This window comes from Pteropus medius, unplaced genomic scaffold, assembly GCF_902729225.1.
Source record: "Pteropus medius unplaced genomic scaffold, Ma_sr-lr_union100, whole genome shotgun sequence".
NCBI lineage: Eukaryota > Metazoa > Chordata > Mammalia > Chiroptera > Pteropodidae > Pteropus > Pteropus medius.
The window spans coordinates 355,548-376,337 of NW_024342468.1; the positions used below are offsets into that span (position 1 = coordinate 355,548).

The 20,790-nt window shown below is 52.6% G+C and overlaps 2 protein-coding genes across 3 annotated transcripts in view; one reads left to right on the top strand and one right to left on the bottom strand.

Annotated features, from left to right (window-relative positions):
- Window positions 1-12,684, top strand: part of ABL1 (ABL proto-oncogene 1, non-receptor tyrosine kinase) — a 115,005-nt gene extending 102,321 nt beyond the window's left edge. For both annotated transcript variants that reach the window (XM_039862873.1, XM_039862874.1), the window contains exons 5-11: window positions 11-95; window positions 735-912; window positions 2,707-2,891; window positions 4,989-5,141; window positions 6,314-6,403; window positions 6,778-6,942; window positions 9,039-12,684. In XM_039862873.1, the coding sequence (XP_039718807.1) occupies window positions 11-95; window positions 735-912; window positions 2,707-2,891; window positions 4,989-5,141; window positions 6,314-6,403; window positions 6,778-6,942; window positions 9,039-10,753 (2,571 nt within the window). In that variant the 3' untranslated portion in view covers window positions 10,754-12,684. The remainder of the gene's footprint in view (window positions 1-10; window positions 96-734; window positions 913-2,706; window positions 2,892-4,988; window positions 5,142-6,313; window positions 6,404-6,777; window positions 6,943-9,038) is intronic.
- Window positions 12,685-17,954: 5,270 nt separating this feature from the next.
- On the bottom strand, window positions 17,955-18,352 carry QRFP (pyroglutamylated RFamide peptide). The gene is given in 2 exon segments (XM_039862991.1): window positions 17,955-18,103; window positions 18,106-18,352. Coding segments are annotated over 2 exon segments (396 nt in total).
- Between the last annotated feature and the right edge of the window lie 2,438 nt (window positions 18,353-20,790).

The window sequence follows — 20,790 nt, forward strand, 5'->3', positions numbered from 1 at the left end:
TTTTCTGCAGGAGGACACCATGGAGGTGGAGGAGTTCTTGAAAGAAGCTGCCGTGATGAAAGAGATCAAGCACCCTAACCTAGTACAGTTACTCGGTGAGTGTGGAGCGCAGAAGGGAGGGCCTTTGACTGGAACCCTCAGGGCGATGCAGGTGCTGTCGGAGAGGAGACGAATGGCTCACTACGCTTAGATCTCTGATTTGGACATCTGTTCTCTACCAGCATTCAGCCCTCTGTTAAAGGAGGCCTGTGTAAGATCGTGTGCATGCGTGCGAGTGTGCGTGTGTATGAGAGACAACTTCATTTCTTTAAATTGATACCTAAAGCAATGAAACGCAAATCGCAGATTGGCTTCTGGAACTTAATTTTTAAGAGTTCTTTCACTAAAGAGATTCTATAAGAAGACATAACCATTAGACATAACCATTTAGGGGTAAACCAACAGCAGTTCAGGCCATTCGCTGTGTTCCTGGCCTTTGCTTCTAAACTCAGTGGCAGCCGCTTCCTGTTTAAGGTCGTTGGCTTAAGAGGAAGAAAAGACCGTGGCCATGTCCCTCCCACAGAGACATAGTCTCAAGTCACAAGTGCTTGGAACCTTCTTTAGAAGTGGGGCCCAGACTAGCACCGAGTCAGACTCCATTTCAGAAGCCTGACCCCTTCAGTGCCAGTCCCTTTTGATGTTTGTTCAGTCGGGGGTAGAGCGGCACCCCGAAGCCCTCAATGTCTTGTTGGCAGGGGTCTGCACCCGGGAGCCCCCGTTCTATATAATCACTGAGTTCATGACCTATGGCAACCTGTTGGATTACCTGAGAGAGTGTAACCGGCAGGAGGTGAATGCTGTGGTGCTGCTGTACATGGCCACTCAGATCTCGTCAGCCATGGAGTACCTGGAGAAGAAAAACTTCATCCACAGGTAGGAGCCTGGTGACACAGCCCTCCCCGCCGAGCCACAGAGTGATCATGGGGCCTGCGCATCCTTCTATGAAAGCCCCGGCCTCTAAGGTCTTGCGGCTCAGCCTCCAGCTTTAGTGCTGGCAACTTACTAGACCTTGGAACAAAGGCGGACACTGGGTTCCTGACCTTGGCAGCTTAGGGTGTACATCTAGGGCCAGAATCAGCCAGGCCCGGACTCCGGACCAACAGAGCGGTTTAATCCCTGGGGCAAGAAATGTTTCACTTCGGAACCGTTTTGGATTAAGTGGAACATTAAATGATTCATAAAAGGCCTCCTTCCTGATAGCCACAGCTCCCCTGAAGTAGCACACTCATTGTTCCTCCAAGCCCGGCATGCGTCGTGAGACCTCTTCCTGGGAGCAGTTGGTGTCGCTTTTACATAAACGCGTGGTAACAGCCAGGGTCCGGGTTTTGCATTTGCATTGCGTGTTTTTTCCCTCCCTTCTCTTTATTATCATTTCATTCTCCACTTAACTTGCTGTCATCTGGTTCAGCGATGTTTCCACAATTGTCAGAATTGCGTGTGTGTGGTTCTAAATTAAGCGTCTTTGCTGTTGTAAAGCCTGGAGCGTTTTGACCTTCAGGTGTGCCACAATTATTTTGGTCTTCGCATTCTTTGCGGGTGGAAATGGCTTCCTCGCAAAGTGACAGCCTATGCGAGGCAGAGTCTAATGGGCTTTGCCAGAGTCTTTTATACATGATGCTCTCCACGCCACCGTTGTGACCTTTCCTGCCCAATTAACTCAAGTATGAAACCTGTACACAAGCTTTCGTAGTGAGGACCGGGGGTAGCGTGTGTGAAATGCTGGCGGTTCCTTGTAAGACAGATGTTCTGTGCTCCATGAGAGCCTGATCAGATGCTCCTGTCACTCAAGAAAGTGAACCCTCTGAGGCTATAAATTGAGATTTCTTGACTTCTGGTTTGCCTTGCCCAGCTAGGTCCGTTCCCTCTTTATGTGGGCAAACTTGAAGTGCTTTATCAAAATCCCGTTAGGCACAACTCTTCTGTATTTAGTTTCTCTCTGATTGCCAGTGATCACACTGTCTTATGCAGCCATCACCTTAGCTGCTACCGCCTCTCATCCCTCCATTTCAGTTTGCCTTGTGATTTCATGGTCCACATCCATGAACCAAGGATTAGATTCCCGACAGGGAATCAGTAGGCGAGAGGAAGCTAATTATACAGGAGAGAATTTTTAGGATACGTTTGGATAGGCATCAGGAAGAAAGAGGAAAGCAGGAAACACAATTTGGGTAAAGAATGCTGTGGGCTCGTCACCACGTCTGGCTAGGACACGCAGAGACTCTGATGTCAGTGGCTCACGGCCGAGGACTGACCTGTACGTTCATTCCTGGCGCAGAGCAGCACTAACCAGACACTTAGATGACACTTACTATTCTCCAGGCGTCGGTTGAAGCACTGCACATATTAATTAATTACCACTCACAACAACCCTAAGAAGTAGATGTTATCATCTTCATTTTACGGATGAGGTGGCTGAGGCCCGGCTAATTAATTAACTTGCTTCAGGTCACAGGGCCAGGGAGCCCGCTCCCAGCGCCACCCTCTCACCAGGTGGGTGCCGAGGGACGGCGTTGCTCCCTGGTGAGGAATTAACGTGTTTCCAGGAAGCCCGACTCCCTTTTCCCATTGTCTGTGTTGCCCCTTTCCTGGGGGGCGGGGGGATTTGTGAAGCTGGACAGCCAGACAGCGAGCCAGGATGTCTCATGCACGAACTTGTTCCTTTCCCAGAGATCTTGCTGCCCGAAACTGCCTGGTAGGGGAAAACCACTTGGTGAAGGTGGCTGATTTCGGCCTGAGCAGGTTAATGACAGGAGATACCTACACGGCCCATGCCGGGGCCAAGTTCCCGATCAAGTGGACCGCGCCCGAAAGCCTGGCCTACAACAAGTTCTCCATCAAGTCCGACGTCTGGGGTAAGCGCTGCCGCTCCATCCTGACGTCGCCCGCCCCGGCCGGGGCTCCTTTTCCTGTTCGTCCTCCCTGCTCTTCTGCTGCCTCTTTCTCGCTCCCTCGTTTGTTTTATTTTTCATTACTTGATTCTCCTTCTGTTTGTTTTTTTTGTTTGTTTAAAAGTCTTTCTTCTCTGTTTTATCTCCGAAGTGAAGTAAAAGTGAGCTTTTTCTTCTGAAGTAATCAGAGTAACCTTTTTTTTCCTTGCCATTTTCGTCTCCATTCTAAACTTGGGGCTTGAATTTGTAGGGTTCCTCTGTGCACGGAACGCTGTGTGGTTTGGTTTGGGCTTTAAATAGGATACTGCCCCCTAAAGCCTCGTGTGACCATATTTTCTTTCTTCTTTGAAGAACTTTTTATTATGGCCAATTGTGAATGCACACTAAAGAAGACAGAGCTGCCTGACCCGAGCCCTGTGTACCCGTCACCCGCTTTACTAATTTGGCCCCTCCCCGTGCTCTCCTGTCGTCTGTGCCCCGCCCACCCACCTGACCCTTATTTTCAAACACGTCTCAAATATCATATTGTCCACAAATATTTCTTAAATGAGTCTCTAAAAGATGGTTTTTTTATTCTTATAACCACGTCGTTCCTCCAAAAATTGACAGTGATTTCTGAATATTATCAAATATCTAGTTAGTGTTCAAATTTCCAGTTGAATCGGAAAAGTCGTATTTTTATTTTACGATCTGTTTGAATTGAGATCCAGTGGTTCACACAATGTGATTAATTGATATGTCCCTTAAGACTGATCTGTAAGTTCTCTCCGACTCTTTATTTCCCTTGCTATTTATTTGTCGAAGAGACCCTGTCACTTGTCCTTTAAATTTTCCCACATTCTGGATTTTGCTCATTGTATCCCTGTGGTGTGATTTAATATGTTTCTCTCTCTTCAGTATTCCTGGTAAATGGATAGTTGGATCTAGACAGCTTGATCATATTCAGGTTTGACTTTTTTTTTTCTTTTAGTTAAGAGTTCTTCTTAGGCAGTGGTGTGCTTTTTCATCAATAGGTACATAATGCTTGGTTTTCTCTCTCTTTCATGATTTTAGCAGTTACTGATACCCAGCGCCTAGATCCACTATTTTATTAGGGGTTGCCAAATGGTAGTTCTCTAATTTTGTCCTTTTTTATTTTTCGATTAGCTCAGTACTTCTGTAAGAAGAAGCTTTCCTTCATCTACTATTTGGTTACTTGGTATAGTTAATACAGGAAAGGCAGGATAAATGTTTGCTTTCTTGCCATTGTTTACCAGTTTTCACAATAATGAGTTGATTTCTTAATAAGCTTACAATGGTGACCAAATAGGTTTTTGTTGGACTTTTTTTGTGTGTGATATTATTATGAATTCTCATATATATAACATGTTTAAATATATTCGATGTGTTTTAATCCACGGCAGTTATTTTCCTTATTGGTATTCAAATTGTCTCATCTTTGGCCAGTGGCAACTTCAGATTGCTCCTGGTCCTTTTGATGAGACCCTCATAGTCTTCGATAGCATCTCTGCCATCTGGAATGATAAAATACTCTGGCGTCATTCCCTGCCGTAGACCTGAACCACCCACTTCTCCAAGGGCCTTGCTTCCTTGAACGGGATCTGGAGTTTCAAGGCTGTACTCTGGGCCTTCAAAGTGTTCTAAGATTTCATAAGATTTTTATGAAATTTTTAGAGTTGGGAGGGGCCTTGGTGATAATCTCATATACCCGACAGGGAGAGGTGGCATGTCTTGGGCACATAGCTAGTCGATCACAGAGCTGGGAGTGGAAATGGCCTCCTGACTTCCAGCTGTAGATTCTCCACCACGGGTGTCAGCAAGAGGGTCATGTTACCTCAGAGACCCCGGAGGGGTTGCTCAGCCAGTCCTCTTCTCTCCTTCAGCGTGTTCTCGTCTGGGGGGTGAGTAAACTGTCCTGGGCTGTTGGTAGTTAAGAACCTGGTGAAATGTCAGTGCCTGGCCTGCTTCTGAGGGTGTAACTTCTCATGTCTGCTGCACAGGTAACCAGTTGTAAATGCAGTATACTGAACACGTTTTCAATCACCTTTCTCTTTCTTCTAGCATTTGGAGTATTGCTTTGGGAAATCGCTACCTATGGCATGTCACCTTACCCGGGAATTGACCTGTCGCAGGTGTATGAGCTGCTGGAGAAAGACTATCGCATGGAGCGCCCGGAAGGCTGCCCAGAGAAGGTCTACGAACTCATGCGAGCATGTGAGCCTTCCCCTGCGCGTTCTAAAAATTCTGTGTGGGCTTTTAGGACATGCCGTGTAGGGGTGCGTACGCAAAGTAAAAAATTAGTGTTCCATTTCCTCTCTTCATTCCCAGTCTTCAGAGCAACGAATGGAACAGCTTGCAGGCTTTTTTTCAGTGTTTCTGTGTATCTCATTTGTACATAGTATTTATGTGTGAGGGTGTTTTTTTTTTTAATGCAAAATTGGGATTGAGGGATACCAAACTTGGATTTCTTACTAATAAATATAGATTCCTGGACCTGCCTTTAAACCTGCTGTGACAGGTACGTGCTCCAAGGGACATTTATCTAGTTGGTTTTATTATATATATAATCATTCCCGCAACTTTTTTGCACTGAGCGGTGGACAGGCCTGTCTTTCCACGTCCATGATCCCAAGATATCTCTCTGCCCCTCTCCTCTTATTTTTGCCTAGCTGTTTAGCATTCTGTTAAGTGGATCGTTCATTCTTCTAGTCCTCTTTTGATGAACACTTGGCTGTCTTACACATTTATATTTGGGTTTTGCTGTTGTAAACAAGGCAGGAGTGGGCACCCTCTCCATACGCCTCTGCGCACTGTGCCGGTATTGCTAAAAGTTGAGCTGTTGGCTCAAAGGGCTATGTACATCTTAAATTTTGATAGGTTTTGCCAAATTGTTTTCCAAAAAAGGTTGTACCAATTTGTACTCCCACCAGAAGTGTATGTGAGTGACTCTGTATCCTCACAGACACTGGGTCTGGTCAGTTCTTAATCCTCATTGTAATCTTGTTTTGATTAGCATTTCCTAACTGCTGAGGATTTTGGACTTTGATAACCACAAAGTAAGGGTAAGGGAGGCGGTGCTATTTGGCATAGTAATTTCCTGTACTTGCTAGAATAGGGTTGGGAAAATGTATTTGTAAATGCAGTCTGGCTGTCAACGTCTCTCTGGAGTTTTACAATCCATATTGCTGCCGATATCTAAAGTCTTTTCAGATTCTTAATGTTTGTAATAAGGCACAATGGCATTATCATTTTTACTTGTCACAACAAAAGATGGGTAGCAGGAGTGGGAATGCTCCTTTGGTTTCTAGACTTTTCCATGAGAATTGCTAGCCCCACGCTGTCAGCAAGGCCTCGTGGGTGGTCTGACTTGGGTGTCGTCTGTCCAGGTTGGCAGTGGAATCCCTCTGACCGGCCATCCTTTGCTGAAATCCACCAAGCCTTTGAAACAATGTTCCAGGAGTCCAGCATATCAGATGGTAAAGTGGCCTGGCCGTCTGTCCGCGGGATGCCTGCAGTGGGCTGAAAGGTTTGGGGTAGGAGGGACAACTGTGGGACTCCAACTCTGGGCCTTTAGTTCACTTCCGGGTAGAAGTGCACAAGCCAACAAGTTCTCTGAGACCAGAAAGCTGGGCAGAGGCGTCGAGTGTGGAGCTCTGTCTCTTGTAGCCCTGCGGAATTCTGAAAAGGACTAAGTGCTGCGTTTTCAGCATTTATCCCTCTTTTCCGTAACTGTGTAGGTGACAGCTGTTATTTTAAAAAGAAAAAGCCAACATACCAAAACGATACCATTACTGATGGCTGCTGGTTTTCGTGTTTTGTTTTTGTTTCGCCTTTTTTTGGTGGTTCTTAGAAGTGGAAAAGGAGCTGGGGAAAAAAGGCATGCGAGGGGTGGCAAGTACTTTGCTGCAGGCCCCAGAGCTGCCCACCAAGACAAGAACCTCCAGGAGAGCTGCAGAACACAAAGACTCCACCGATGTGCCTGAGACACCCCACTCCAAGGCCCCGGGAGAGTCTGGTATGTCCCGACCCCTCCCCCACCGCAGGCCCAGGGCAGTCGACGCTCTCGGGGCCAGTGTGGCAGCTGGGAAGCAGTGAGGGGCGCCTGCACAGAAGGGCAGGCACAGCCCACGTAGGTGGTCCAGTGGTGGGAAGAGGGTTCTCCTCTCGCTGCAGCATCCCACCCCTCCCTCTGGGCATCATTAGGAGCGAGTAGCTTTGGCAGTTAGTTCAGTCAAATAGGCAGAGATGCTTATGAAACCTGTGGAAAAGGAACCCGCCTTTTCATGTATTATTCACAATACTTGTGGTGGTTCTTGCAAGGCAGATACAGCAATAATAAATATCGAACCAGACGACGAGCAGCTTGTCGTAAAAGCAGTGATATGAAAGGCTCACTGGGACCGACGGAACCAGGAGACACCTGTGGCACAGAGCTATGTCCTCTCTGGTCCCTGAGTAGAGCAAGGGAGAATGGGAGTGGTTCAGGAGGGGTCTCAGGATATTGTCAGGAGTCGTATTAGCAGACATTGATCTAGTGCTTCCTGTGTGCCAGGCTGTCTTCGGGGTTAGGCTACTCTTGTGGAGCAGTTGTTCCCTGCCCCACAAAACCCCAGAATTCTGGGTTCCACTGCAGACCAACTGAAGAGGGCCAGCCTCCGGTTTGCAGAGGCTCCTAGGGGAGGCTCTGATAGACCACAGACTGAGTGGGAAGGGACAGACAAAGCAAGCGTTCAAGGATGTTTAACCATAGCAGAATCTACAGAGCCATGATTCCCCAATTTTTTATCATATACCCATATTAATTTTTTTAAAAATTGAATATGCAGCCTATACATACATATGTATGTAAAGTATATACATGTATTACTGCATGCAGGTATTAAGTATAACATAAAATATACCAAAAATATACGCTTAAAAGGTTTACATAAGAAACATATTCATATTTTAATGCTTTATTTCCACACTCCCATGGATCATCTCGTTCACCGCGCTTTGGAGGCCATGGCATGTAAACGGTCCAGAACCTTGGACCCTTTGTTCTTCTGTTCGTTGATGTGATTTCAGGTAGTTGAGCACTGGGAAGCAGGAGAAGCTGCTGTGGAAGGTGGGGCTTAGGCAAAGGACAGTGATGAGCAATCGTGTTCGTACGCCTGTCCGTGTTCACCTGAGGGAGCTTTGATACGTAATCTCATGGCAAGCCAGGAGTGTCATTTAGCTGTGCAGCACTGAAATAGAGTTAGACGCATAATTTGTTAGAATGTTACCTTTTTCGCTTTCTTCCTCTGGCGTAAAGTTTTGGCTTTCTCTGAGTCAGATGTCCTGCATGCTGCCTGATGTTCTGGTGAATGCCCTTTGTACCTCTGCTCTGAGTTACACGTGTGACAGAAAACCTCTCTTCTTATAGCTGCCCCCTGAGGGAGAAGTCTGTCATTCAGTATTGGGAACTTGGCAACACCAGAAAGTTTTCTTAGGACTGCCCATTTAAAAAATTTAAAAGGTTACCCCTTCTCGTTTCTCAAGCGTAATAGCCCATTGTCACCATGGGATGCGTCTCGTTCCCTCCAGGTCACACCTCGCTGGAACCTCCACCAGTCGCTGGTCTGAGAGGCACAGGTTCTGACCCTTTGCTCGGTCTTGTCATGGTTTCTACTCACCAGATAGTGGGGGGACTCCGCTGATTGAAAGGAAACCAGTACAGGGATGAGGAGGCCAGGGACAGTCCAGCTCCTTCTTGCATTGTCTTCAAGGAGAGAGCCCTAAGCTCTTCCTAATGAGAATACTAACAGTGACAACAGCTCCTGAGAAATTTCATTCTCAGCTCTGACAGATGCTCCGTGTTCGTTACTGTGTTGCATTCCCCCAGCATGGGGGAATGGTTTTATTATCCTGCGTTTTGTAGATGAGCAAGCTGAGGATGGGAGAAAGAAGTACCTTGCCCAGGCCTCGTGGCTGTGAGCGGCAGAGCTGGTAGTCACACCAGGCCTTTCAGAGTCCAGAGCCCAGGCCTGTGGCTGCACCACTGTAGGGAGCGAGCGGCCAGCCCAAGGTTTCTTACGCACTCAAGAGCCTTTAGTCTGGACTTGTTAAGCTTTTCTCACTGTGTTTCAGATCCTCTGGACCACGAGCCTGCTGTCTCTCCATTGCTCCCTCGAAAAGAGCGCAGTCCCCAAGATGGTGGCCTCAATGAAGATGAACGCCTTCTCCCCAAAGACAAAAAGACCAACTTGTTTAGCGCCTTGATCAAGAAGAAGAAGAAAACGGCCCCAACCCCTCCCAAACGCAGCAGCTCCTTCCGGGAGATGGACGGCCAGCCCGAACGCAAGGGGGCCAGTGAGGACGAGGCCCGCGAAATCAACGGGGCGCTAGCGCTCCCAGCCCCGGACATGGCCGAGCCGCTCAAGTCCCCAAAGCCCAGCATTGGGGCTGGTGTCCCCAATGGAGCCTTCCGGGAGTCAGGGGGCGCAGGCTTCCGGTCTCCCCACCTGTGGAAAAAGTCCATCACACTGACCAGCAGCCGATTAGCAGCCAGCGAAGAGGAGAGTGGCATCAGCTCCAGCAAACGGTTCTTGAGATCCTGCTCTGCTTCCTGCGTGCCCCACGGGGCCAAGGACACAGAGTGGAAGTCAGTCACACTGCCGCGGGACCTGCAGTCCACGGGAAGACAGTTCGACTCGTCCACTTTCGGAGGGCACAAAAGTGAGAAGCCAGCTCTGCCTCGAAAGCGAGCAAGTGAGAACAGACCTGACCAGGTGACCAGAGGCACAGTGACGCCCCCGCCCAGGTTGGTGAAAAAGACGGAGGAAGCAGCCGACGACGTCTTCAGAGATGCGGCAGAGGCTAGCCCGGGCTCCAGCCCGCCCAGTCTGACGCCAAAACTCCTGCGCAGGCAGGCTGTGCTGGCTCCTTCCTCTGGTGTCCCCCACAAGGAAGAGGCCGGGAAGTCCAGTGCCTTGGGGACACCTGCTGCAGCCGAGCCGGTGCCCCTCACCAGCAGAGCGGGGCCAGGCGCATCTGGAGGGGCCGGCAAGGCTCCTGCCGAGGAGTCCAGAGTGAGGAGGCACAAGCCCTCCTCCGAGTCCCCAGGGAGAGACAAGGGGAAGTTGTCCAAGCTCAAACCTGCCCCCCCGCCCCCACCCGCCGCCTCTGTCGGCAAAGCGGGGAAGTCCTCTCAGAGCCCGGGCCAGGAGGCAGCTGGGGAGGCCGGCGCCAGCGGGAAGGCGAAACTCCCAGCTCTGGTTGTGGACGCTGTGAACAGTGATGCTGCCAAACCCAGCCAGCTGGGAGAGGGTGGCAAAAAGCCCACGCTCCCGGCCATGCCAAAGCCGCAGTCATCCACCAAGCCGGTGGGGACCCCGACCAGCCCTGCCCCCACTGCCTCCACTTTGCCGTCAGCATCCTCCACCCTGGCGGGTGACCAGCCATCCTCCACTGCCTTCATCCCTCTCATATCGACCCGCGTGTCTCTTCGGAAAACCCGCCAACCTCCCGAGCGAATCGCCAGTGGCACCATCACCAAGGGAGTGGTCCTGGACAGCACCGAGGCCCTTTGCCTGGCCATCTCCAGGAACTCCGAGCAGATGGCCAGCCATAGCGCCGTACTAGAAGCCGGCAAAAACCTCTACACGTTCTGCGTGAGCTACGTGGACTCCATTCAGCAAATGAGGAACAAATTCGCTTTCCGCGAGGCCATCAACAAACTGGAGAATAATCTCCGGGAGCTTCAGATCTGCCCGGCAACAGCTGGCAGTGGCCCGGCAGCCACTCAGGACTTCAGCAAACTCCTCAGCTCCGTGAAGGAGATCAGCGACATTGTACAGAGGTAGCAGGAGCCAGGCGTCAGGCCAGCTGGAGCCGCCCGCGGTGTGTGAGGGCTACCCCCGTGCCCGAGGAGGTGGCCGACACGAGACCAGTGAGCAGGGACCGTGGCCCGGCAGCTGCAGGCCACCGTGGAGCACAGCCCTACTCCCTGTGCGGGGCACCAGCTGTCCTGCACTTTCCTCTCCTCAGCCTGGGCTTCCGGCGCCGTCTCCATCCTGAGTGCTGTCTGTGGAGTCCGCTCGGCGGGCCGCGGTCGGCACGCTGGCCCCCTGCCTGGAGCATCTCCAGACCGCTCCTCGGGCCGCCGGGAAGGCAGGCGAGCATTCCTTCCTGGCTCTCTTTCTGGAGGCTTCCTTCTTGCTGTGTCTTCTCCATCTCCCCCAAGAATGAGTGCCCTGGACGGGAGCTATGTCACCCAAGGCCCCGGGAACTGTCCCCTCATCCTCCTCGTGCCTCCTGGGCTTAAGATACGTTCTCCAGAACAGTGTCCTGGGAGGCCGTGCCAGCCAGTCACTGCCCTCCACTGCCGCCGGTGCTGGCGCCCTCACCATTTCTGCGTGCAAAGGACAGCTCTTGATTTGGGGGTGAAACAGGGTGCTAATACCAGTCAGCATTTGGGTCCCAGGACAGGTGGGGAATCTGAAGAGGCCATGGTATGGGAGAGTGTCCTGCCATCCGTTCTCTGCGTGTCCTCAGAGCCCAGCTCCTTGCTCTCCTGTGACATGCACTGCTGATCCTGGATGAAAACTTGAGTCTCAAGGGTTAGCAGGGTCGCTGTCCAGCATGCTGGAGTAGGGGAGCTGGGAGAGGGGGCTTGTTGGGTGAACAGCTGGTACTCAGCTGGCATGGGGCTGGGCCTGCGCGGGTCTGCCCTGGACCCAGGGTCCCTTTCCTTTCAGATTTCCAGGTGTCTTGAAAGGCACTCGGTCTTGATTTCTGCCCGATCTCTCCCTCCCTGTGCTCCTCTAAGACAAAGGGAGTTCTTGCAGGACACTCATTTGTGACAAGCCAGCCTTCAGTTTTCTGAAGTCCTCGAAGCATTTCAGAGCTCCGCCTTCAGCACAGCCGCCTCCGATACAGGCGTCGGGCACCAGCACGCGAACGGGAGGAAAAGGATGGGGGCCCCAACGCCCCAATCAGTGTCAGCTGCACCCCATGGGCAAACATCTTACTTAATCGCCACGACCAGCACTTAGCCTGATGTTTGTGTCGGGGTCGTCAGGGATGAAGAAAACCACAAACAAGTGAAACCCTAGAAAGTGTCTCGAGGAGCAGGCCTTGACGTGCTCTCCCCCAGCAGCCCGGGACCAGGCTCGCGGGGCAGGGCCCAGGTCTCCTTGACCTAGAGCAGCTACTGAAGTGGGCAGGCACCTGCCAGGGCCTTACTCCGGGCCCAGAAACAGCCCTTGGGAAAAAAAAAAAAAACAACAAGAAAACCACATTTTGCTCCTCACGCCTTCTCACACCCGTGACCTTGCACAGGCCCTATTTTTATGCTAATCACCTAAACTTGTGTTTTATTTTTCTGGTAGAGACGGTTTCCTCTGGATTGTTGTATGCTGTTCTCACAGCGCATCACCTCTTTGCCCCCCCAGACTGCTGCGCCCCACAGCCTGAGGGAGGCGCTTGAACACCGCCAGCGGCCTTGAGACAAAGCAAACGAACCCACCCAGGTTCCTCGCCTCCTGTTCCGTGAGGTACTAGTCTCCACGTGACGTGCCACTATATTTTGCATTTATACCTTGGTATCACACTCTCGTAGACTTGCTCTTTTATAAATGACGTGTAAATAGTTTTCCACTATCCTTTCTTCTCGAATGCCTATGGTGTCTTTTTTTGTTGTTCTTCCAATACATTTTGTTTCTGTACATGACTGTGTTTTTTGAATCCACATCTCTCCTCCGTAGTATTTTTTAAATAAATGTTTACAACATTAGAACTCGGGCGATTTCTTTGGTCTGCACTGCTTGCCCGTTGCTCAGCGCCGTGGCGCATGTGGTGCTCTCCGGGGCGGGTTTTGCAGGACAGAACAGTGCCAGGCTGGCGGCAGCCCCCTGCGTCCTGCGTCGTCGTCAGCCATCCGCGGTTTCCTGGCCCTCGTCTCGGGCCTTTCCGCGCCCTTGACGCTTGCTCACCAGCGGCCCGGCTCCTGTCAGCGGCACCGGGAACGGGCTGCGCCGCCACACGGGCCGCGTCTGGCTGGCGCAGGAGAGGAGGAGCAACCCGAGGGCTCTGCCACTGTCAGACCGTCACGGCGTCATTGAAGTGGGAGGACGCGATGTCCTGATTCCTCGCTGGCCTGAAAGCTCATCGCTCCATCTCGCTCTGCCTTCGAGCTCACTTGCTGCCGCTGCCCTCAGCCCTCGAAGCGCCCCTCACTCGTGTCTGACACCCCAGGAGTCTACTTCGTGAGGACAAGGAGGAGCGGGGTGTGCTGGCCTGCGAGGGAGTGGCAGTGCCATCCGGGCCGGCCTCGGCCTCTCCCAGCCCCCAGCAGGGGGCCTGCAGGGCGGTGGCAGCGCCCGCGCCAGCCGACAGCTCGGGAAGCGGAAGTCGGGGAAGGAAGTGGCGCGCTCTGGTAATGATGCTCATTAAGTCCGCGGGCTTGTCCGCGGGTACAGATCCTGCTCACCAGCGTGCGGGGAAGAGCGCGGCTCAGCGAGACTCTTCACCGGGGAGCTTGCAGTGAGGCGCGCGGCACGCCAGGTGACAGGCGAAGACGCCACCCGGGACGAGGGCTGCTGGAATCCGCCGGAGCGTGGAGAACAGCCTCACAGAGGCAGAGACCGAGACCAGGGCCGCAGAGCCTGTTAGGGGTCAGACCGTAACTGGGCACCAGGCCTTCTAAGTCAGGGCTTTTCCTCAGGCAACAGGGTCTTCGCTGAATGACAACTCGAGTCTGAGAGAAGACGCAGAATGATTATAGTGACAGTCGGGAGTGACGGCTGCTTCCTCCGTGCCGGATGTGGACTGATCACAGTCTTCACAGCAGCCTCTGGGCGTGTTACCCCAGGTTCCGGGCACTTAGCATTGAGGGGGCCTGTCCGGTCATAGCTCATGCATGGTGTCACACAGCCGTCACCTCGGCAGCTGTACCAGTGTCAAATAAGGGTCTTAAAAGACCTGCCAAATAACCTTTCCTGTATGTCACCTGAGCTTAAACTTGCTAGGTCACAGAATCCTCTGAGAGCTGAGTGCAAGCTGGATCTGGCCCCAGAAGATGCCAGTCTGTGCCCTTGTAACAGTTTTCAGTTAACGTGGACTCCCGCCCTCAAGGTCGAGAACCTGGGAGCTCCCGAGGGCCAAGGCCTCCTGAAGGGCCAGTGCTGCTGCTGTTATTGTCACAAGATATGAGTGTCAAAATATTTTAAAAAGTTGAAAAGCACTTTAAGATCCCCAAACAGAACACAATGCAACGTCGCCAGCAGAAGCGGGGAGCACATTGTGTGTTCATATAGTAGACTATCGTAGGGCAGCGGGGTGACCTGCTGTTGCCACAGCGCCCCGCGAGCACGTCTCAGAAGTGCAGTGTTGGGCGGAGGCGGCCAGCCAGACCGGCGACGCCGGAAGCTTCCTCTTGTTCAGATGGGCATGGCTAGTCTGCACTGTGGTGCTGGCAGTCAGGTTGGAGGGTAACGGGGAAGGGAGTCGTTCCAGGTTGGGGCACAAGGGAGCCCTGGGGGGCAGGCAGAGCTCTGTTACGTAGTCGGGGTGCTGCTGGCTACTGGGTGTGTCACTTGGTGAGAAGGCTTCAGACTGTACAGTTAGCATTGGAGCACATTCTCGATGTGTGTGAATGTTTTAGCGAAAGCTTTCTCAAAGTTCCAGCTCACGTGAGTGCTTTCCGCTGTTCTGCGGACGTGCTCTGCGTCCCCACGGGAAACCTTGCACCATTTTTGCACCATTTTTTATGAGAGCTTCCATCACTTCTCACGTGAGGAGGGCGGGGCTCAGGCGTGAAGTAGTTTGCCCAAGGTCACACAGCGTGTGCCGCTTATAGCTGCCGTGCCAAGACTAATGTGTGGCAGTGCAGATGGCCACGGCATGACCGCTCTGGGCCAGGCTTCTCCCCTCGTCGTGGGAGAGAAGTCGGGAAGTGTTCGCCCAGCTTCTCAGTGTCGACGCGTTTTATGGGTGGCATTCCCACGTTGAGTGACGAAATCAATTGCTAAATGTCGTCTTGGCACATAAACAAGGTGGACAAGACTGACCAACCACGGTGGCCCTGTCCATGCCTGCTCTCATCCCTGGTGGTCACCCAGCCTTCTGGGCAGGGCCCCAATTCCCTGCATGGAGCACCGTGTCTGGGTTGGGTCTTTAGTGGAGCATGTTGTGCAGCGTCCCCAGCCCTGGGGCCAAGTTGGGACGAGGGGTCTCCTCGTGGACCGCAGCGGCTGCCTGATGGCTTGCTGCCCCTTGTCTCTTTTTTTCTTAAACATTTTTATTAATATTTCAAACGCATAGGAAAATATGGACAGAAGCATTCCCCATCCAGTTTAATAGCTAAATACCTTTACATGTGCACCCAAGGTGAAGACTTGTGTTCAGAATAAATATGATGAATGGATGCTAACAGCTCTCAGATGTCTGCTCTGCGGGAGAGCGCGCTGCCACTCCAGGTAGAGCGACCTCGGAGCCCTCGGGAGCTTACTCTCTGCTTCCAAATCAGTGTTTCCGAGGAGTGTCACCTGCGCTCATGTGGGGAGTAACCTCCACCAATGTGGGGAGTAACCTCCACCAAGGAGAGAGCAGGGGCCCGAGCAAGACAAAGGAGCCGGCGGGGTTGGGAGTGGGCGGGGGTTAAAGAGATTAATCCCGGGGAGTGGGTGTCAGTTTAACAAATCAGGGCCTTAGCCTTTCGATCATTTGATTTTCAGGTTTATTGAGTGCTGCCCCCGCCGAGAAAGAATAGCTTCGTTGATTTTTGTTTAATGATGAAAGCTTAATGACGGGATATCCACGCCTTTGAAGGCCCTCTCGCTCTCTTTATCTAAGATTTCTCCACTGAGGTTAATTTAATCCAACTAAGTTAAAAACTAGCCAGGGCACTCCCTAAGTGTATGTAAACACGCAGGAATGTCTCAGCTTTGGTGACCACGGGAGCAGCACGCTTGTGTGTGTGTGTGTGTGCCTGTTTTCTAGGAGTGGAAACTGCACGTGAGACTCAGGACACCTTGCTACAAGGCCTCCCTCTGCCCTTGGTCTTGGTTGCACTTGGTCTTTGATGAGCAAGTCTCCTGGGTGAACGAGCTGAGGGAGGCTGATTGGTCGCTACCCAGAGTGGAGACAAGCACACACCTAGGGGAGACAGCCGGGGCTGGAATTGTACGCGCTTCGTCCAGCCACCCTGTGACAAACGTTCTTGGCACCAGAGCTGTCTTTCGTGGACAAGCACTGGGGCTCATTTTCTTGAGGTTTGCCCTCCATGGCTTGAGTCAGGTGAGTGTATGTTACCAGTGGATGAAGATCCGGGGATGTGTTCCTTCCCCATCGGACTGTCAGTCACATTAGCAGGAGGCATCCTAGGCCACCCCTTTCTTGGACAGTAGTGGAGGCCAAAGAGTATGATGTGCTTTCCAGGCTCTGTGTCCCTGTCTGGTCCCTATCAGCAGCTCTGAGCCCTAGGGCATAGGTACCAAGGCACAGGGGAGCAGCCGTGAGGGGCTCCAGGAGAAGGCAGTTCGCTTTAACATAAGGGGGTGTTCTGACTCCTCTTCCCGTCCCATCCTACCCCCCAGTTCTGCTCCCCAGTCAGCTTGACTTTTGTGGCTCAGATCTGTGTACCACTTAATGAAGTGGCTTTCTAGCTGCCAAGGACTGAGAGCCGCTACTGTTAAGTCACTAACAACGGAAAACTGTGAAATGCTCCAAGGGGTCAAGCTGCGTCCAACCCAGTGTGGTTCTAAAAGGCTAATAAAAATCCAGCAATTAATTGTGACAGCTCAATGGAAAATTATTCAATTGTGAACAGAGACAAGCAGCAGCTCGAAAGGAGGCGGGAGATGTTGCCATAGTAACATCAATACAGGTTCTCATCTCAGCAGTTGAAGCCAGCCTGGGAGTAAGCAGTATCAGACCGCCGTATCTGACACGAGACGGAACACAGGACACACCAGAGCAGCGTTAGGAAGAGATGCTCTGCCTCGCCCCAGTGGCTGAGCCCTAACTTCCCTCAGGTAGAGCAGGTGATTTCAGAATGATCTTTGCTTGGAGAAAACCAGGGAGAGAGCAGTCAAGTGCAGGAGGAAAATACACCGTCTGTTTCTCTGTACCTTGGACCATGGGCATTTTACCAACTGCCAATTAAGGGGATGCTGGGAGAGGTGTGTGGGTGCATGCAACACAATTTCCATCTCCCCAGAGTTGAGGCACTGGCGGCTCAGGAAAGCGAAGTTCCTAGTGCACAGAGGACCTGTAGGCAAGAGCCAGGCGAGCTGCTTGTTACGGCTTTGCAGTTTACAACTATTATTTCAAAAGATCCGTATACCATTCATATTCCTAACATTTGAAATGCAACCTTGCTATAGCAAAAATGGATTCCTTGCTCATGTCCCACGAGACACTTGGCTTGACAAACACTGTACCATCGAGGGGGACAGTTACCAGAAGGGGATGGGCAGCTGGTTCTGAACAGCATCCCAACACCACAGCAGAGTTTTCTTGCCAGAGGGGTCGTGTGTTAATGGGGCGGAGAACGAGATTTTATTTTTCCATTTTTAACTTTCAGAACTGTACTCTTTACCCAGTGGAATGTACTCATTCACAGTTGCTCTTTGGATGTCAGCTACAGACGTCCCTATGGAGACTGTCAAATCTTTGATCACCCCACTGCAGTCATTCCGTCTGCCTGCCTCAACTCGGAGCTGGCACAGCCAGCTCTGTTCATATTCGTGGCCCAACAGCATCCCGGACTCCATGCCGCTGGAGCCAGGGGGCTGACCAGAACCAGACCACAGTGTGGGTGAGCTGCGATGGTGGTGTCATCTTACCCAAGATACAGCTTGCTTTCGGTCACCTCTTTTTGACACCACCCAAGTTTTTGCTTTAGCAAAGTTGAAAATCAAAAGTAAGCACCCACCTAACAATCCTACTGCTAATTCATTATAATAGCCACATCTTCTCAGCGTCTTTGAGGCTTGTGGAGTGGAAGTTGGGGGCGGGGGGGGCAGTATCCAAGGAGAAACCTCTCCAGGGTGCCCTGGCCCTTCACCGCCGGCCAAAGCGGAAGCTGAAGCCACTTTTCTTCCTGCTGTAGCCATTGAGCTCCTCAGCCAGGGTCCCCAGTGGGCCACTAGCCTCGCCATCAGCCAGAGGGAAGCTGGCAGCCTCGTTGCCATCATCCTGCCTCCCAAACCGAACCTGACACCGGTATGCTCTCTGCCTGACGTCCGCAGCTCCACGGCTGTGCCGAGCAGGGCATGCGGGTGTGGAACTCTCGGCTGCTGTGAGGAGCCCCATGGGCAGTGGACTCGGCGTCCCCCGGCCCAGCTCACTTCGCCTTCAATGCCACCCATGGCATCCATGGGCTTTTTTCTGCCCAGTAGAGGAAAGCAGGTGCCCCGTGGCAGCAGGAGGAGGCAGGACAGGAGGCAGGGGCTTACCATCTGGTCGGAGGAAGGAGACGAGGAAGTTACAGGCTGCCGTGTGGGCCGTGCACAGCACTAGTCAACTACCTCCCCGGGCCTGGGCAGCCATCAAAGGCCCAAGCTGGTGGCTCAGCTGAGCCCGACTTGCAAGCAGCATGAAGTGTCACTACGTGGGGAGACCATCCTTTATTTTCTTAGCAGGCTCAGGAGCTGATTGTACCAATTAGGCTGCTTCTCCCTCTTCTGCAATCTCTGGGTTTGACGGCTGTGGCAGCTTAGCGCTCTAATCCCACCACTGCTGGGGTGGCTCACAGCATCACGCAGGCAGCCTGGGAAAGCTGGGCAGATTTGGTTCATTCTTCTTTTATTGTAATTATTGACTCTTGGCCAATCATCTCAGAGCCGCAGGGTAGAAAGTTAATAGCATCAATCTCTCTTAGTTTTCGACTTGATAATAAATAGGTCTGGCTGAGCTGTTTAGCTGGGACTCTACTGATGTCTCTAATGTGGAAATGAGTTGCTCGTGAAAACAGGAAACAAATTTGATGTACCCGGTCTAACTCAGACACCCAACTGGAGAGGAGCGTGTAAACATGGCCGGGTTGTCAGTGTCTCTATTAAGCCCCATTTGTGTGCATGGCTGCACTTTGTCTTCACGATAAACCTTTCAAAATTTTTTACGTTTCTTCCATTTTTTTTTTTCCGTAAAAAAAAAAAAAGGTCAGAAAGACTAAGACTGTGCCTGGGCCACATGGCTAGAAAGCGAAGGCTCTGAGACTCATGATTCTAATGGCCAGGTGCTTCTCGGCACGCCAGACCTGTGGGATAATATCCAGGAGATGTTATCCCGTTACAGGAGGCAGCAGGCTCAAGCGGGTGATTTGCCCAAGACCTCAACAGCTTTTAAGTGACAGAGTTGAATGCAATCCCAGGTCGAACTGGGCTTGACTTGGGAATTGCTACGTGGATAGGGGTCCATGGGGGATCTGCAGCCAGACTAGAGCTTCCTCATATGCCCCTGCCTCTGCAGTGACTGCTCGTTCCCTCGCAGAGGAAGCCTTTTTGGTAATGACCGTGGCGAGTCAGCTGGCTGGTCCTTCGAGGAGGACGGAAGCTGGCATGCAGAGCTGGCCCTGGAGACGATGGCACAGATGAGCGCTCTCCAGAAATGGCTCCCTTGAAGACATTTCAAAGTGAGCTCTGCCAGAAAGCTTCACAGAAATCACAAAGCAGCCCTCCTCTCTACCCAGATCCAGCCCTCCTAAGCTGCTCGTCCCTGGGGCCGCTTCGGGAAAGCCCTTGCATCAGGCCTGGACAGGGCGGGGGGCTCTCCACAGCTGTTTCCTCCCCGTAAAACGCTGCCAACAGCTGTTTGGACCGGGACGATCCCACCTGGTAGATGAATCTACCTGAGGATGGCCTCTGGGTCTTGAGAAAGGGGACTTCTTGATGCACAGAAAGAAGTGGCCCTCCTCCCGTGGAGGGCAGCTCCGGCCGCCTCTGGGCTGCAAGATGAGGTGCCAGCGTCACCTCTCCAGGCCTACCCAGCCCTGAGACCACCTGCCCAGCTCCTGACCTGGATGAGGGCCTGACGGGGTTCCTGCAGGTACAGAGCAGCTGTACTCACCCTGCTGTGGACAGGCTCCTCCGGGCTCTCGTCCAGGAGGTGTGGCTCCTGACGATCCCTGCTTTATATAGGTCCCCTGGGTGGACTTGTCACCCACTGTGTGCTCTGACTGCTGCACATTCCTGACCCTGGGATTCCACTGGGGACACTGGTGGTGAAGGAGGGGGCAGTTCAAACAAGATGTGGTCTGATGAGGGGCAGACGGGCCGCCCTTTGCCCAGAGAACCACCTCATTCGGAGGAGAGCGGGCAGCGTCATTAACTGAATCACGGGCAGACCCTCGAGCCCCTTGGAGGAGGCGTTGGTGCCCCACCCCCCCTTAATGACCCTTACGGTCCTGCCTGTGTCAGGCTCGCCTCTCCGCAGCAGCCGTGGCGGGGGGCTGGTGTCCACACCTCACACACCTGCGGCCGGGCCAGCACGCCACTCCCCGGGCTCGAGATGACAGACGCCCATGAGGCCAGCGATTGCCTCCAGTCGAGTTAGGTGAGCGGTTGCTCGGTGCCGCAGTCCACCCGTGCTGGAGCCTTACACGGGGTGTTCGGTGCCAACAGGCTGAACCGGGCAGTGGCTACCTCCCTACAGGAGGCAGTGGAAGGGGCCCAAAGCCCTGGCCTGGGCAGCTCCTCTCTCAAGCCCAGGGCCTGGCTCGTGCCTGCGCCCGTTCGGGGAAAGACGGACAGGCGAGCGAGGGTCAGCACCGTGGCTCTCCACGGAGCGGCTTCCTGAACCTCAACTGAGAGCGGTCACATCGCCTCTCCGGCCACAGGGATACGGCACAGAGATACGGCACAGAGGTGAGGCTGTTAGGCCACCGTGGGACTTGACG